A 19,309-nucleotide genomic window follows, 5' to 3' on the forward strand; every position below is an offset into this window, starting at 1 on the left:
GTGGGGAAGCTACCAGACCAGATCATGCATTCACCATCACTGCATTCACATACAGCATTAGCAATAGTCACTTATTTATTATTCTTATAAGTAATAATAATTTAAAAAAAAAGGTATTTGTATTTCTGTATTTGTTTTTTTATAGAAATACAAACTGAACACCACAACAGAATAGAAAGTACAATGGCAATTGGAAATTCCTTGTTCTTTGTACTCCCTTTAGCCCGAGACCCAATACTGTGTTCTCTCCTTTAACCTCTGACCCAATACTGTGTTCTCTCCTTTAACCTCTGAGACCCATTGCCAAGTGTTCTCTCCTGTTGAACAATGCACTTGGTACTGTCCATAATTTTGTTTCTTTGCTGCTTATGAGCGACGATGGAAATTTAGTGGCTGGCTTTTAAAAACAGTGTCCGCAGTTGATTCTGAAAGAGGTTGCTTGTGTGATAATCGTGTCTGTCTGTCACACTCTACAAGGTGAACACAGTCACTGTCTTGGTTTTATCTCATACTGTAGCCTCTTATAGACATTTCAGATTGCATTTGGCGATAATACGACGAAACACTCAATTTTTTACGAATGTTTCTAACCTTTCAAGTACTGTGCATTCACGTTTGAATGCTGATGACACAAGGTCCTGCTCTATAAAAGCTGATGAAAAGCAAAATTTCTCTGACATGTCATGGGACATATCAGTGATACCACCAGAATAAAAAAAAATAAAACATCTGCTCTTCTTATAAAGATTTGAACGGGATCTTTAATGCCAACAGAGCAGACAGTATCTCTGTTCATTGGAAAGACGATACCGGAGTACAAACACCACTACATGTAGTAATTGGTTTTCCATGGTGGTTTCCCATCCCCTCTCACAAAGTACTTACCATACTCAACCTTGTTTCTGGTGCCTGACAAGATCAGTATTTGGCTATGACCAAAAGTTTTCCATCACCTAGAGTTTTACGATTGAGACATAATAATAATAATAATAATAATAATAATAATAATAATAATAATATAATAATAATAATAATAATATTTTATATTTTTAACATCATGTAATCAAAGAAACTACAAAATGATATCGCAAAAGTCTACTGGACGCCATAATAGTAGTACATTATTTCATGTTAAGAGTTCGAAACAAATGTTAGTTTTTCATTAAGTATATGGTAAACTACAAAGCGCTATATAATTCAATATGTAAATGTAACATTATTCAGCAGGTTACATTCGACTTTATGAAGCAAAATTAGACAAATCTACAGGGTAATACTAAACTTTTGGCCATAAATGTACAATGCTGGATCTGAAAAGTGGAGCATTTTACAACACAGAAAGATTGCAGTTTGACAGTTAATTTAATGTCATGTTTGTGTTAGAGATCAGGGTTATCAGGAACACAGCTCTCTATATAACATTGACATAGTGGATTTGTAACACCTGCTAACTGAGTTAAGAAGGCTGGCAGCACAAGGTACCTCTTCGCATATTAATTTTGGATAAGTAAAATTAGGGACTATAGGGCAATCCATTTGAGAATATACACTTAAAAATAATTGACAGATTTAATTCTGGGTAAAGCAAAGTAGGTCTTTCATTCCTCCATGATAAAGTGATTGCTAGTGGTCTGCAAAATATGTATGTACGTATATATATTTATGTATGTATTTATTTATTCTTACTGCATATTTACTTTCTATATACAAGTTAAAACTCTATAGTTTTGTTTGTTGCACATTTACTCCATGTAAGGTATCCTATTTTATAAAGAAAATGTACCAGTGATTAAATAGAGGGTACAACTAACTGTATACAGGCACACCTTGCTGGCACAAAGGAGTTCACTGGTGGCTGGTTCTTGACACATTACAATGAGGAGCCCTTGGGTTCTGCATAGACGCTCCAATCCTGGGGGTGTTATTGCTTTGACATTACAGCATACTACAGGTTTCTAGTTAAAAATCTTCCAGCCTGTATCGCAGTGCCATCTAGTGCAGTAGAGGAAGATTACACAGTTAATGAGATTGTACTGCAGTCAATAAAATTGATTTTAACTTCTGAGTTTTAATTTGCACCTCAATTCTAATCAGCTTTTAATTTATAAAGGATGCTAATAAATACAATATATAATTTAAATAATTAAATATATTTAGATGGCAGAATAAATGGTCAGCGTCACAATTTTTATTTGCCTTAACACTGACTTGAATCCTTTCATCAGTTTAGTTTTGTTTTATAGTTATTGTTGTTTTGGTTGGATTTTAGATTTGTTTTAAACATGAATAGAAATGAATTGTAACCTGTACTGTGCTTTATATAAATAATGGAACTTCCGAGGAAACATCCCCAGTATATAAAATGCTGTGTTTCCAGGAGATACTGTGATCAATTTTGAAATGTTCACTCAAATCTGTAAAAACCAATGTCAATGTTACAGAATGAGAAACCAACAACATTAAATGTACTTGTGTTCTTATCATCATCTTTTACTGTTTCTGCGTAGGTCATTATTTGCCAGCTATCCCAGCAGAAATTTCTTTTTTCAACCACTTCCTAAAAAAATTCTAATTTCTCATTTTTCAAACTGCTTCACCGCATCAGAAGTTCAGCTTTTATAAGTGACTGTAAAAGGGCATTTCTGCTCAAACAGTTTTTAAGTCTGGTAAATAATCGTACAAGCAGAAACAACAATGAAGAATCACAGAGGACACAAATAATAGGACAAGAGTCCTTGAATTATACTGTGTTTGGTTCCTGTTTTGCAAAATTAAAATTGTTCTCCTCTGGAAATAAAACAAAATGTCTTCCTAATATTCTACCTGGATACTCCCAATGAGTGAGGCAGTAGTGCCTGAAGACCAAACTGCCTTACTTTGCAGTAACAGGATATAGTGGAAGGCTCCAAGTAGACGATAAGATAAAATTTAATAAAAGACGAAACGGGACACGAAACGATTCCCTTTGCTCCTGAGCTTCAGACCACTTCAGGAGCAGCAGGTTTGATTATACACAGGAGTGATGGGAGACGAGGGGCTGGTGTGTAACCATGACTGATTTTTACACGGGTGCTGGTGGGATGCAGAGAAGGAAGGGCTGGAGTTCACTCTCGACTCCCGAATAGTTGCAACAAGAAGAAGAAAATGTAGACGATGTCCATGTAAAGACAGAGAGCTCCAAACACATGCTCCTCCGGGCTCAGGGAGTAGCGCCGGTTCCCCATCAGCAGCTGCACATCAAAGGCAAGGAACTGCAGGCACAAGAGAAGCAGCCTTCAGGCACATACAACTATGGTGCATTAATTATTACCATTATGTAGGAACAATTCAATAATTGATAAACATTAAATTATCTGGGTTGATTAGTTCTCTTACTAACAATATTTAAATTGACGTGTTACAAAGATCGAGGATTTACTATGAACACACATTCACACGCAGACACAAGGAATGGTTAATCGATAGTAGTATTTTATTAAGTACACAAATAATAAACAGAAATCAGAAAAGTCACAAAATAAATCTCTTAGTCTCTTAAGTACAAACACAATTCAAAACTCTCACTGCCTTAACTTGACTAGCAGGCAATTGAACTATGACACTGCCGGTCTCCTCACACACTAGCAAGCAAGCAAGCAGGCTGTGACATAGTAGCTTGCTCACACATACACACACATGCCCACATCCAAGCACACAGCCTCAACTGAGATGATGCAGACACTGTTAGAATATATAACATTAAGCTTATTAATGGCATATAGATTAAGTATATGGCAAGTTTACTTTTAAAGAAATTATTCATAGAACAATATGAGGTAGATTACTTATAGTTACTTTATCAAGTTTCACTAAATGTGCAATAAATAATTAACAGTTCAATTCTATGAGAATTTGTTACAATAAATTAATATAGTTCCATGAAAGGAAAATGCAACTGGAATTATACTCAATGGTTCCTTGAAGCTTAGACTCTTGGTCTGCTGGCTTACATACTCAATCTGTTGAAGTGTCCAGTGCAAAAGGCTCCCCTCTAAGCAACAACGTCTTCAATCCCACGTTGGATCAAACTTGGCAACAAAGCTTTCAATTCTTGATAGAATCAACAAACAGCTGCAACAAAGTCTTCAGTCCTCGGTATAAGAACCACAACAGCGCCCGTCCGCTCTGTCCTCTTCTTCTTTTAGCTACGCAGGTAGCAGAGCACAGCTTCTTTTGGACACTGTGGTTTTAGGTGTACAGCAGACCCAGACTGGTTTGTCTGATAAGTCTCTAAGTTACAGCAGTCCTTCAGCCAGGCCTCAGTCTCGATGCTTGTGGTCGTTGACTCGCTTGCAGCTTGTTTCCTCGTCTTGGGTCTTCTTTTTCAGCAGAGTCCCATCTTGATTCCGTTTTTAGGATCGTTTTGAGTGCTGGAGTTGCAGCTTTGCTTGGCAGAGTGACAGCACCTTGTTTAGCATTTGGTGTGGAGCGCAAAATGTTCAATGTCGCTTAGATATTTATAGTCTTTCTCACTCTGCTGATTAGCTACTTTCATGAGGTCATTTGTGTATCTTGCCTCTTTAAACTCCCAGTCCTTTGATGTTTTAATGTCCTTTTCCATCGCTAGTTTATGTCTTCCTTGCATCAAAACAATTGTTGTTGCACGTGTGAATTATATATACATAATTCAACTGTCCGCTCAGCCTAATCCAGATCAGGTTCAGATCCTCTAATCAGCAGGTCACACAGTTCAGTCTGTCTGCAAAACAGAGGCCCCCTTTTCGAGACACAACAGTTTGCCCTGTTTCTTAAGACACACAGATTCATTAATGAATCGAGTTATATTTATAACACACATTCATGTATTATCATATTCATGGAATATGTCCTACAATTATTAGTATACATTTATTTATATGAGTGCGCATCGAGATGTAACATACAGTAACATTAGTCATACTTTTTAGAAAAAGACTGCATTACCGATCATTTTTTGTTCTAAGTCCTCTTAAAATAAAACGGCACATTGGCCAAAACAAATAGAAAAAACACGGCGGACGGCGAGCAGGCCTCCACAGGCGATGGCAAGCAGGCCTCCCCAGGGGACGGCGAGCAGGCTGAACAGCCCTAGGCGTTGCAGGCGCGGCATCTCTGGGAGGTGCAGGCTCAGGCAGGAGTTGACCTTTGGGAGGCGATGGCAGGAGCTGTTCCTCAAAAGGTTGCTTCAGCTCCTCTGGTGGTGGTGGTGGGAGCAACGGGTAGTCTCCTCTTGTGGTGGAGGCGGGAGCTGCAAGCAGTCTCCCTCTGGCAGTGCAGGCATCCTCTAGCTCTGGAGATTGGTGTGACTCTCCCTCAGTCACTAGAGACTTGTGCGGCTCTCCCTTGGTCACTGGAGACTGGTGCTTCCTTTTCTTGGGCTCTGGACACACAGGCTTCCCCTTGTTGGACGCTGGCTTACCCCTCTTGGACTGTGGATGCTCAGCCTTTTTTTCTTCCACTCTTCTCACACAAAAAAAAGTGTTATCCTTAGTACTTTCCCTGGCCTGCTATCCTAACGCTCAGATTCTACGTGTGGCAAGCTATCTTGTGCAGTGATGTCAGAAACACAGAGAAGAAACACTAAACACACAAGTATCGTGCTGATCTATGTCAGCACAAGTAGCAATTGCATTTTAGTTTTCATTTACTCCTTCTCTCTCCTGTTCTTTCGCCCTGAACAACCAACCCTGAGTGAGTGATTTGTGCATCTATACATACAGCTGTTCCAGGACTCAATAACTAATTAATCATGCACTTGAATCCCAGCACATGAACTAATTTGTGCAATCCCTGTGCCTAAATACAACTATACATTCTAAATCATTCGTGCTACATAGCCCCCATTACACCCAGTGCACCAATACGTACACACCACATACAACAGAAAACACAAAAACTATGCACAGGGGCGGGCACCCCGCTACACATACCACAGTAAAGACAAGTGCCCCAAGTCCTGCGTAGGCGGTCTGTAACCATGGAATCTGAAACCAGAAACAAACATACATATAATTAGACACATAGACGGTAGGTTTACATAACTTCACTATCCTGGGGCTGTACAAACCTAAGAAAAACGTTTCAGTTATTTGTGTCAACAGGCCTTGTTCTCCATGAGGGGTGGTGTCTTGGCTATGGCTACTTACATATCCAAAGGGGGCAGTGAACACCAGCAGTAACCCAGTGAGCAGGAGCACCATCATCAGAGAGAACATCAGGCCATGACAGGAAGTGAAGTCAAACTGCAGCACAAAGGTGATACAACATGCAAAGGCACTGGTAAAGACTTCTCAGCAAAAACACTTCATTCATTACATTATTTTTAAAAAAACAATTTTAACCCTTTGTGGACCTATGTCGGACCAGGTCCGACATTACAATTCTTCCTTTCCAGTCCGATGTCGGACCTTGTCCGACATCATCAAAAAGACGTAAAGCACAGGTCTCTAATTGGTTTTTCTCCGGAAAAAGCAGAGAAAGCCTTTCAATGGCCGAGTGAGAAAAAAAAAGCTTATCGGATAGCCCCAAACAAGGGGTGGGGCTTGGCTGGAGATACAGTACTGACTGTCCTTTTAAGACTGTTTTACTCTGGAAAAAAAATAATAATAATTAAACAGCGCATGAAATAAAACAGAGTGTGTGAAAATACACTGAACTTGACGCGCCTGACAAGCGCTGAATAAATGGACCGCAAAGGGTTAAAAATGCCAGCTGGCTGTAAAATTATTTCTGTTATAGTAAGAGACACATCCAAAACTAGTCAACACTCATAGGGATGAACTTAGAAACGCTAAAAGAAACTTAATATCAATGACAAATGTTTCAATTAGAAGTCTAAGTTCTGATATCTAAGTTTCTTTCTCTATTTCTAAAAATAGTAAGATGCACCCTATACATGATGTATTAAATTATAATTGCACCAGGAACTACTATTAAACATAACATTTCTTGTTCAAATTGTGTCATATGTTCTATGCATTGGGTGACATCAGAAATGTACTGGATTTTTAAAAGGTTGACTTCTCATACAGGTGAATTGTATTTTGATTTGCATGACCCCTGTAGCTGCAGCAGTGGTGGTAAATTGTGTATATTTATGCATAACAGCAATACTCTCTATAGTACTGGACAGATATTCCCACAAACTGCAGGTGTTTCTAATTGCACTGGGGGTGGGTGTATTTGCACATCAGCTTACCTTGGTTTGAAAGCAGAAAAGGGTGACAGCCAGGCACACCATGGCAGTAATTCCAATGCACAGCATCACCACTTTTGTGTTGTGGTAACTGCAAAATAAAAAGCCAGTTCACTACTAGTCTGACCATCTGCTTCATGTTTCAGAACCCAACATATTAGCACTACAGTAAAACACATCCAATTACTTACCTCGCAAGCATTCCTGCCATGTATGACATGGCCAGTGTCTGAGTAAATAAAGCACAGAGATATGTTACAATTTAAGGCAGTGGTTTTCAAACTGTCTCCACCATAAACCCTGACAACAGTGTTTGCTTTGGCAATGACATACAGCATCATCAAATGATGCCACACTTTGCTGATTGTAAACCCAAATGGCTGCAATAGAACTGTTTCTCTGACGGCTTAGGATGTTATATTATATTGATATGTTATATTTAAGCTAGCTATAGATTGCCCCCTCACTGTTATGATTTACTGTACTATAGGATGTGGAACCAAGCAACACTTATTAGTGCAGCAGTTGTGGAAGTATTTAATAGCTAAACTGTATTTGTGAAACTTTCTGGCACATTACTGCTTCAGCTACTACCCCTTAACATTTGACGTACTGAAGTATTTTGAGGCTGTACAATTACCGTAAAAACCAGTGTTTAAGTCGCCGCCCCCTCCCCTTGAGACAACAATTTCAGGATAAAGCCTATAGGTCACACTGGTGTATAAGTCGCTTCCCCCTTTTTTTAGTACCCGCTATACCTAGAAAATAGACTTATACAAAGGTTTTTACAGTACTAAATTTACTTACGAAAATACCAAGGAGAATAAGGTTGGTGGGATATCGGCGTCTGAAAAGACAATAAACAAGCTGACATTGCAAACCATCGTTTCCATGACAACAAATGTCTTCGTCACAGATGTGACAGCAACACTTTTTTCAGGTTCCTGTCCAATTAAAAATCCACTAGTTTGCCAGCATTTCTACAGAACACTGTGTCCACTTCAAGGAAAGAAACAATTATTTTTTTATTATAATAAGCTGATAATTATATTAACCACAAATTTATGTAAACACTTTTAAATTTGCTATATGTGATACGTGTAGGGCTTCTGATTTTTAAAGTTTTCTGCCAACTTTTCCACTCTCCTTTAAAAATGCAATTGATACCTGTTAAGCCTTTTGTGTACCTCAGTCACAACTGACAAATATGTTAATAGTCAAATTGATTTCATGTACAGGATTTTTCTATGAAACAACTAAATGGGCTTTTAAATTATAAGTCTTACTTTTCATTTCAAAGCAGAAGCGACTCCTCTTTATTCATGTAAATACAGTCACGCAGAACGATTGTAATAAAGTATTTTATGCTGGACACACTTTATTTCTCATTATAGCTTTAATAAAGTTTTATCGCTTATTAACATGTTGCAATCTCATTTGTACATTCTGCTTGTTAATCAAAAATGAAGACTTGACCATCTTAAAAGCCGTTGTTTCACAGAAAAAAAAAACCCTAAATGAAATAATTTTGACGAGCAACACGTTTTCAGTTGTGATTGAGATACACAAATGGCTTAACAGGTATGAATTGAATTCTTAAAAGGAGAGCAGAAGAGTAAAACACTGAAAATCAGAAGCCCTGGATATGTGTCACTAATATATACAAGTTAAGTTTAAAGGGACACTTTAGGTCATCTACATTTTCCAAATGCAATATTAATTTTTGTTAAATATCATATCATGTGTGTGCTGTATGCTTCTCTTTTTGCCAAGCAAAATAATGCTTCTGAAAAGAAGTACAATATATTAGTGTTGCTCAAAAGTCTACAGGTGAAGCATTATGCAGCCTGTGCAACACTGCAATGAAATCACTTCACTGAACCAAAACCAGCCCAGAGGAGCATTTTCAGAAGCAATGGAGGAATAATAATAATAATAATAATAAATAATAATAATAATAATAATAATAATAATAATAATAATAATAATAATAATAAAAATGATGGAATCAAAAACAGTAGAGAATGACAATGAAAACACATAATAGGATATCAAACAGATAAGAAAAAATATATATATATATATATATTAGGAAATTGTAGATGATATAACATATCCATCAATTGGAAACCAATGAAAACATCAAACGGGTCAGAATGCACAGGTGATATCTATCCCAGCATTTAAAGCTGCTTCCACCTCTGCCACACCTTACCTGGCACTTGTACTGCACACCAATGCCAGGTATGTTCCCATGAACGTGATGCTGAAATGACAGGAAATGAATCAGCTTGTTTTTGTGAAGAATAGATTCTGTAATATTACTAAAAGAAACTTACAAGGCCGTACCAAGTTTTAATAAACAACGAATGGGTGTCCCTACTTAGGATTTACTAAACATATATATATATACAGCTCTGGAAAAAATTAAGAGACCACTGCAAAATTATCAGTTTCTCTAGTTTTACTATTTATAGGTATGTGTTTCAGTAAAATGAACATTTTTGTTTTATTCTAAAAACTACTGACAACATTTCTCCCAAATTCCAAATAAAAATACTGTCATTTAGAGCATTTATTTGCAGAAAATGACAACTGGTCAAAATAACAAAAAAGATGCAGTGTTGTCACACCTCGAATAATGCAAAGAAAACAAGTTCATATTCATTTTTAAACACCACGATACTAATGTTTTAACTTAAAAAGAGTTCAGAAATCAATATTTGGTGGAATAACCCTGATTTTCAATCACAGCTTTCATGAGTCTTGGCATGCTCTCCACCAGTCTTTCACATTGATGTTGGGTGACTTTATGCCACTCCTGGCGCAAAAATTCAAGCAGCTTGGCTTTGTTTGATGGCTTGTGACCATCCATCTTCCTCTTGATCACATTCCAGAGGTATTCAATGGGGTTCAGGTCTGGAGATTGGGCTGGCCATGACAGGGTCTTGATCTGGTGGTCCTCCATCCACACCTTGATTGACCTGGCTGTGTGGCATGGAGCATTGTCCTGCTGGAAAAACCAATCCTCAGAGTTGGGGAACATTGTCAGAGCAGAAGGAAGCAAGTTTTCTTCCAGGACAACCTTGTACTTGGCTTGATTCATGCGCCCTTCACAAAGACAAATCTGCCCGATTCCAGCCTTGCTGAAGCGCCCCCAGATGAGTCCAATTTTCAGGTTTGCCAAACACCTGGTCGTCTAATGGTTAGACGGAGACCTGGAGAGGCCTACAAACCACTGTGTCTCGCACCCACTGTGAAATGTGGTGGAGGATAGGTGATGATCTGGGGGTGCTTCAGCAAGGCTGGAATCGGGCAGATTTGGCATGAATCAAGCCAAGTACAAGGTTGTCCTATTTTCCAAGCTGTATGTATGTATGTATGTATGTATGTATGTGTGTGTGTGTGTGTGTGTATATATATATATATATATATATATATATATATATATATATATATATATATATATATATATATATATATAATATCTTTTCTTGACAGCTCACCAAATATAGGCATCCATTTTAGTGATGTAAACAGTGGCAGATCTAAGTGCAGCCACCTTTTAACTCTTTATTAGACCTTCTGCTGGTTTCCTGCAGGATTAACATAATTAAACACAATTAAATACAGAGATCAAATACACTTTTTACTTACTAGGAGGTGAGGTACAGGATCCTGTTGTACTGCACAAACAGCCTGACCGGCTCACTGCAACATTAAACAAGGACAAGAAACAGATCCATACAGTTCCGTGTTAGTATTCAATACTGTATCTGCAGGTGGGGTGGGGGGAACTGTGAAGTAGCTTTGTAACAGATGTAATGAGAAATATTTAAATATTTTCTTTTTATCATGTACACTACAGCATTGTTTTTTGCATACGGCTTCAAAACTTGTTGGGAATGGTTGCGAATGTCTATTTGTCACATCGTGACGTATTTCAGCAATGTGATTTCTGTGCACAAGCTGCCAGGCAGGCTAGATGGACCCCAAGTTATTTTCAAAAAAAAAAAAACACCTGCTTTGGTACCTGCTGTAGTAAATTCGCCTGCTTGTTGCCTGTTCTCTAGAGTTATGTTGCTATTAAATACTTGTACAATAATCCGTAAGGTAAATGACTGCCGTGGGACCAGAGTAAGGAAGGAAATGTAAAATGGCAGATAAATGAATCCTGTTTTACATACCATTACACACAGCTGTAACAATTACTATATTCACACAATTATTGTTTTGAGATTCAGCTTTTAGCGGAGCACCCCTAAATTGCTTGTTTAGAAAGATCCAGAGTAGTAATGCCTGTGACAGAGTAGTTGTCTGTTGTGTGGGTGTGTGCATTCGCTGCTGAGTGACAGGCAGGAGATTGAGATGGACATTGAAATTGATAAACCCCGCTGGCAAACAGGACTTATTTACATATCAACACACTGACACTACCAGCAATGCAGCACACGGAGCACATACAACACAGTGTATGAAAACCTTGGTAAGATCTACAATATCTGAACTAATCTTCTCTGTTCAATAATAAACTTTGCTGAAGAGCTTGATCATGGCGTATAAACGGTTAGGGCGGATATGTGACAGGCGGATATGCGATGAATTACTGTACTTTACACTGGTATCATATTTCATTTATTACAGTATGTATTAATCAAACCAGCAGCCTATCTAAATAAACTGAATAGACCCTGCTCTTGACCTTATTCCAACCCAGATGTAAACCTCCACAGTATCATTTAGAATGTAATCACCCAATGCATAATGCACACCTCTGGTACAGTACAGTTAGAGTTCATTTTCATACAAATCAAGTATTTGCATTTGTTTTGCACGCAGGTTGTTTACAATAGGAAAGCGATGGATTTGGATGGAAAACATATTTCAACTTTAACCCTTGCGCGCATATATATATATATATATATATATATATATATATATATATATATATATATATATATATATATATATATATATATTAGCTCAAAGAGCCAGCTGCCCAACGTTTCACAAGAACTGCAGGAAAAAGAGAAAAGCACGCACCAGAATGTAAACAGAGCCACAATTCCAAAAGTCACCATCAGCTGGATCATCAAAATGGTGAAAACCTGAGGAAATAATAACGCTAACATCAAACTGATTGTGGCAAGGATTCTTCTGCTCCCTTTGATTGTCTAGTGTTGTTTCAGCTTAGACCAGCTTAGACCATTCTTACTCACTGTTCCAGAACAAAGTTGCCATTTTCACTGTCTCAAGGGCAGAAATTACAGTTACACAACCCTACTGGTAATTTCAACCCATTCACTCCAGAAACTCAGCTTTTAGAAGAAAATAAAATATAAAAACAGAACTACTGGTTGAGAAAGGACCTATTAACTGTAATAATTGGTAAGGATGGTAAGTAATGGTTTAATCAGAAACAACAACAGAGGACAGACAGCAAACGTAACAGGATATGAAACAGGTCCTAAATTAAAAGGAAAATGCAGATTTTATAAAGCATTCCCTTCAGTTGAATTAAACATTTTTTTAGGCCTGTTTGTTTTTTGACAGCCAGGCAGGAACGAGATACAAGGAGCCCGTCAGTGACTGAGCTGAGGCATGAAGCTGTCAGTCTTGTCACAAAGGCACAGCCGAGATAATGCAGTCACTGTGCATGCTTCAATGTGCTGTAACAAACCAAAGAGCTCCAAGTATTTGCACTCTACTTTGTTAACAGTAATCAGAAACACTCTCAGCAAAGCCTACACTGTGCAGAATGGAGACAGGGGACAGGCAGGCAAGAGAAGGTATTAAGCTGTGTTAAATGACTTTACACTGTTAAAAGGGGACATAGTTTTAAATGTCATTTTAATTGATCAGAATTACCACAAACACCATAAAATAGTAAGGGAAATGTAAACTAAATAAACAAATTGTAAACTCTTTTCATTTTAATCACCCCTAAATAAGGGTTGTGCAATATGAAAACAAACATATTTTACTAGTGAAAGATACTAGGACCTTGCTTAGGCTACTTGTAAAAAAAGGGAAAATGATCACTATACTCCAAACCTGACTGGATGAGAGTTTTATAATATGCTGTGCTTATGAAGCACTCCCTCACTGACTTTTTCTCTCACTTGAGTTCTACGAATTATGTAAGACACTGCAAGTGTCTTTTTGAGCAAGATTTGTGAACTGTAACTATTAACAACTATGCTCACTTTCTTGGATGTTGATGAAATAAATTGAGAATTATTCTGCATTATCGTCTTGGCCTTTGTTTCTACACACTGTGTACCAGCATTCTCCACATGGCCATTACACACCAATGTGGAAGGAGCGCTAGTTTAGGGGTGTTAATTACACAGAGTTTCAACAGCTTCTTTCTTGTCTGCTGCTCCACCTGCATTCGATTAATGCATTCTTTCCATCTTCTGGTGACTTTTGAAGTGGCCGCCTTGAAACACGTCATCACTTGGGTCAACACATTATCGTCAGCGAATCAGCAATGCCCCGCCCCTGGCTCTGCAGTGGACATGTATCCAACCCGAACCTACCCATCCTTGGGCGGCCTCACACAGTGGAAAATTGGCAAGAGGAAGCCTGCCACACAGGGCTATGCAGCGGTGAGGTGACACTCAAATTGGGCATTTTAAAGTGGGTGCAAAATGTATCACATAAATGAAAAACACAAAACTGATCTCTACAGATATGTAATATTTATGATCCCTAACCTTCCGGATGAACATGCGCTGGACGTTTTTGTCATCCCAGCCATCCCCACTGAGTCCATCACAGCTCCCACTGGTGCCTGGTTCAGAGAAAGGCGAGGACGTGTCAGAGGCGTAAGGGTTTGTGTAGCCAGAATCTACAAAAAAAAAAAAAAAAAAAAAAAAAAAAAAACACAGCAAAATCTAAATACACACAACTGGCACGAGACCTGGAGAAGAGGCTATGGAGTTTGTGTAGGGTGAATGGCCCCTATCTCTATTTAAAAGCTAACCCCCAACTCTGTAGGACTGTAAATAGTGTAACATATTGTGTTTTAGCACCAATGTACTTAACCTCTGACGACATTGTGTGACTTGATTCCCTACTTAATAAGGTACCCCAAGCTGATTGGCTAGCCAATTGACCAATTAGCCGAATTAGCTGTTTAAATATAAAATGCTGAAATGAGACTTTGTTTGGGAGAGGAAAGGATCTTACTCAGGAGAATATGTCAGTTGCTGAACCAAGTTTTGCTTAAATGTGAAATCTAGTATGGTCCTTTTTTTACTGCATGGATTTGGACAATGTCACGTTTTTTTGTTTTTTTTTGGTGCCTCTTTCTTTTAATAAAAGTGCTCTGCCCTGCTTACAAGCATTTTTACTTGTGTCACGCTACGCCAATAAATGTCGTGAGAATTTTTAGCCCTGCACCCACACCTAAGGCATGTGCAGGCTCTACATCAAGGACAAGTACGCACATCAGGATTGCCACAAATCTTAAAATATGGCCAAGTCTCTCTTGACACCAAAGTACCAAAATATTTTGTGAACATCCTCTGTTCCCCAAAGCATCAGTGTTCAGCATCCAGCATTCCCTCATAATGCAACCTTACATGATTATACAACAAAATACAAGAGCCTTTGCTCAATAAATTAAGTGTCTCATTTGTATTTGCAATTATTACTAATGCAGGGCTTTAAGGTGCACCCAATGTAGTTGCCTATGGAACAAAAAAAAAAGCTGTTGTTGTGATCACCTTGTTTTAGCAACATGGCAGAGAACTCAAAATAAAGAATAAAAGGCAGAATATTTTAAAGAATAAAATAGTTGGAGTGTGGTAACCAGCGGTGTACCACAGGGATCAGTATTAGGTCCTCTGCTATTCCTAATCAACTTTAATGATTTAGATTCTGGTATAGTAAGCAAACTTGTTAAATTTGCAGATGACACAAAAGTAGGAGGAGTGGCAAACACTTTGTAGCAGTAAAGGTCATTCAAAATGACCTAGACAAGATTCAGAACTGGGCAGACACATGGCAAATGACATTTAACAGAGAAAAGTGTAAGGTACTGCACGCAGGAAATAAAAATGTACATTATAAATATCATATGGGAGGTACTGAAATTGGAGAAGGAATCTATGAAAAAGACCTAGGAGTTTTTGTTGACTCAGAAATGTCTTCATCTAGACAATGTGGGGAAGCTATAAAAAAGGCTAACAAGATGCTCGGATACATTGTGAAAAGTGTTGAATTTAAGGGAAGTAATGTTAAAACTGTACAATGCACTAGTAAGACCTCATCTTGAATATTGCGTGCAGTTCTGGTCACCTCGCTATAAAAAAGATATTGCTGCTCTAGAAAGAGTGCAAAGAAGAGCGACCAGAATTATTCCGGGCTTAAAAGGCATGTCATATGCGGGCAGGCTAAAAGAATTGAATCTGTTCAGTCTTGAACAAAGAAGACTACGTGGCGACCTAATTCAAGCATTCAAAATTCTAAAAGGTATTGACAGTGTCGACCCAAGGGACTTTTTCAGCCTGAAAAAAGAAACGAGGACCAGGGGTCACAAATGGAGATTAGACAAAGGGGCATTCAGAACAGAAAATAGGAGGTACTTTTTTACACAGAGAATTGTGAGGGTCTGGAATCAACTCCCCAGTAATGTTGTTGAAGCTGACACCCTGGGAGCTACTAACAACCAAACAAACAAGATGGGCCGAATGGCCTCCTCTCGTTTGTAAACTTTCTTATGTTTTTATGTTCTTATGTGTACTACAGCCAACAGCATAGAAAGTTTAAGATCAGTCTTCAGAGGAGCTGGCTGGGTTCACAAAGTGTAGGGGAGACCGGGGCTAGCTGAGACACAGGGTAAGTTGAGACACCATCCATAACTTCCTGTCACATGATGCCATGCTTCCTTGACAACAGTTGTAGTAGCACAGCCATGTGATAAACCCACCCCCTGTGTGGTATGGAAGCTTTCAAGGCATGTCATTTCAACTTGTCAAACTTTTATTATTCCACATCCTTTCACACCCTGAAGTAATTTGTGTGGAATTTGGCATTTTGACTCATAGCCAAAGAAATAAAGCACATACTAAGTGAACTGCTGTGTTTTTATACAGTGTAATTTGTTTATAAAAAGGTAAAATCTGTTTTTGCCTTCTAAGTTTTTTTTTGGCCTACAAAAATAACTACAATTGTGGGGGAGGGGTATCAGGGGTAAGGTGAGACATATCTCAACTTAACCCGTAAAATTAAATACCACTTTTAATAATACATACACACATTTTTTTATAATTATTTGTATGCTTTTACTAAGAAGGGCACTCACACATGATTCCATACTATATCTTGTCTATTTCATTTAATTGTTTTTAAAATCTATTTTGTGTATTTCTTCTCCTGACATTTTTTATTACTTCTTGTACTGTATAATTACTATGCTTACTGTAATCTGACTTCAGACAGCACTGAGATAGTGCTCACCATGGAAAGCTTCTATAAAAAAATATTGAATTAAACTGAATTCAATTCCATATTATTTTTTTCATACATAATAGACATACATTGTATACTATATTTATTATTATTAGGTGTATAGTAGAAGAATTACTGTTATTATTTTTAACTTTTTATTAAAAAAAAAAAAAGCTTTTCATTGATGTTATATTGTATGAAGTGCATATTAAAACACATGCATGAGAAACTAGAGGAGAATCTGACTATCTTTAGCTAAACTTGTTTTTACAGACTAAGATAAAACAACCGCTAGAAAGCTGAGGAGGTAATGTACTGAATAACTGTTTTCTGCATTGTCCATTAATAAATGTGTTTTTTAATGGAATCATGTTACCATTTCATGTTTTGTTCTATACTGTCTCAATTTACCCCACACTGTGTCTTAACTTGCCCCGTGCATGGGATAAGTTGAGATACTTGCTCCTCTTTTTTATAAATGTATTGTAGCGTCGGGTCCTGCAGGTTTTGGTGCTGCATTTGAACTGCTGGGGAGTGGGATTTGCTTGTAAATAGTTGTATGCTGTGTTCACTTTCAGTATGTGTTGTGCGTCTGTCTGTCTGTCTGTCTGTGTAGCTGTTGCAGCCTGGTTCCAACCAGGTCCGCTCTTTCCCGCCTGATGATTCTATATAAGCTTCAGCCTGCGTGCTGTTGAGGAGTGTGTGCTGACTGAGTGGCAGCGAGTGTTGGAGAGTGAGAGCGAGTCGAGAGAACTAGCATATATCCATTTGTTACCTTTTTTTAAAAAACCAACAGCACTTTTAGCGCCAAAGAAATCCTGTTGATGATCCCACATCAAGCCGCTATCACAGTATTTTTAACTTTGACTGTCAATCCACATTATTTGTAAAACAAGCACAAACCAAAGTTATGTATGGTGCAAAGTTTCAGCCTTCTCTATTAATAGTTTGTCCTATATGCAGTGTTTTCCAAAAATGGTCTCAACTTGCCCTGGTCTCCCCAATATACAATGTCCAAGACGAGATTTCTTTGTTCAAGTTACTTTGCTTAGTCAGTAACCTGTAAATAATTAAAAACAAGGTACACACCTGGTTGTATCCATTCACACAAAGTCAACAGTATAAAAGCCATTACACACTGGATCTGTTCCATCATTTATCATCTGTCATCCGAAAAAGTCGTGCGTCAATCCATTACACACTAGATTGTTAATATCGTACTTGAGTGCTGATTTGCAGTGGAGGCTTTGTAGTAAATATACCTAGTTTCAGTATTTTAATAAAAAAAAAAAAAAAATAAAACTCTGTTGTACATAACTTTGAACACAAACAAATGTTAAACGTAGGATAAACTTAATGATCAACAAACACTGACAGAAGTTAAAACATTGGCTAATTATTACGTTTCTACTAGAGCTATAATAACATTGTTACGCAATAATAATACAAAAATGTAAAAAATACTTTACAACAATGACCTACTACTCTCTTTGTATACAGCCAGAAATTCCCTCACTTTCATGTACTGCCTCTCTTTTCTGACTGTTAAGACCTGACCGCTCTTGCCCTGTCATGCTTCTTTCTCTGATATGTGTCTCCAGGTTAGGCCACTGTTTATTTACTTCCTCGACTACAACTGAAATAAAAAAGTACATGCTTGTAATAACCTATACTGCACAAAATCCACAGGTTTATGTATGTTATCACTTCATAATGTCATGTTTTATGATACATATCATTCACGCCCAAGTCCACGGCAATGACTTTCTACAGGTTTTTCTTTTTTTTTCTTTCCCCCAAAGTCTTTGTTGGATTTGTAGGATTTATCACAAAGTAATTTTTGTTTGGTGACACACACAATTAGATTTTCCATTTTGTTCAGGGAACCTCGTGTCTTCCCAGTCGTTTTTCATTGGTCAATGTGTTTTTTTAACCCTCCTATTAGGTTTCAGGTCTATTTGACCCAACTCTAGTTTCCAATTAGCTTAAATGCTATTTTTATTTTTATTTTCTGTATAATATTGTATGACTTTTCCTAAGTTGGGGTCATAAACTTATAATAGAAAACAGAACCTCAGAGATTTTTATTTGTGTGCAGCAATAAAACAAACTTCTTTAATTTGTTATTTTATTATTATTATATTTGCATTATTATCTCTGGAAATGGCTGAAATTGTCTGGAGATATTTATAAACAAAAAAACAAACAATATATCTCTACAAGGCAGAGCCTAATTTTCTCTGTCAGTATTGCAACAGCATCTCACTGGTAAAAGACATTCCAAAATGAGGAGCTCCCAGGTTGGCAGTCAAACAAGTTTCATCACAGCTCCTGGACTAAAAGAGCATAAAAGAGTAACACCTTTGCAAATAAAAACATTTAATCAATTTAAGGCTTTTTAAATTAGTTTGAAATTGAATCAGGTCAATATGACCCAAAAACATAACAGACGTATCTGTACTGAACATAATAGGAGATATAACACATGTCAAATCGGACCAAATCGAACTTGTCTGATTCCAAAATTGACAATTATGGGACTGTGCAAGGTACACTAAGGAATGCACATGGCCATTTTTTTTTTCTGTTTAGACCAGAGGTACCCAATCCTGGACCTGGAGGGCTGATATCCTCCTG

At 37.7% G+C, this 19,309-nt stretch overlaps 1 protein-coding gene across 3 annotated transcripts in view; it reads right to left on the reverse strand.

Moving 5' to 3' along the window:
* Nucleotides 1-1,221: 1,221 nt before the first annotated feature.
* Nucleotides 1,222-19,309, reverse strand: part of faim2a (Fas apoptotic inhibitory molecule 2a) — a 30,297-nt gene continuing 12,209 nt past the window's right edge. The window contains exons 3-12 of one of the 3 annotated variants that reach the window (XM_041247390.1): nucleotides 13,933-14,066; nucleotides 12,257-12,321; nucleotides 10,871-10,924; nucleotides 9,429-9,479; nucleotides 8,021-8,060; nucleotides 7,405-7,442; nucleotides 7,217-7,304; nucleotides 6,165-6,260; nucleotides 5,949-6,002; nucleotides 1,222-3,251 (exon numbers count right to left, since the gene is read on the reverse strand). In XM_041247390.1, the coding sequence (XP_041103324.1) occupies nucleotides 3,105-3,251; nucleotides 5,949-6,002; nucleotides 6,165-6,260; nucleotides 7,217-7,304; nucleotides 7,405-7,442; nucleotides 8,021-8,060; nucleotides 9,429-9,479; nucleotides 10,871-10,924; nucleotides 12,257-12,321; nucleotides 13,933-14,066 (767 nt within the window). In that variant the 3' untranslated portion in view covers nucleotides 1,222-3,104. Of the gene's footprint in view, nucleotides 3,252-4,620; nucleotides 5,479-5,948; nucleotides 6,003-6,164; nucleotides 6,261-7,216; nucleotides 7,305-7,404; nucleotides 7,443-8,020; nucleotides 8,061-9,428; nucleotides 9,480-10,870; nucleotides 10,925-12,256; nucleotides 12,322-13,932; nucleotides 14,067-19,309 lie in introns of those variants that run through there. The other 2 variants (XM_041247389.1, XM_041247391.1) reach the window with 2 other exon arrangements.

This window comes from Polyodon spathula, chromosome 4, assembly GCF_017654505.1.
Source record: "Polyodon spathula isolate WHYD16114869_AA chromosome 4, ASM1765450v1, whole genome shotgun sequence".
Taxonomy (NCBI): domain Eukaryota; kingdom Metazoa; phylum Chordata; class Actinopteri; order Acipenseriformes; family Polyodontidae; genus Polyodon; species Polyodon spathula.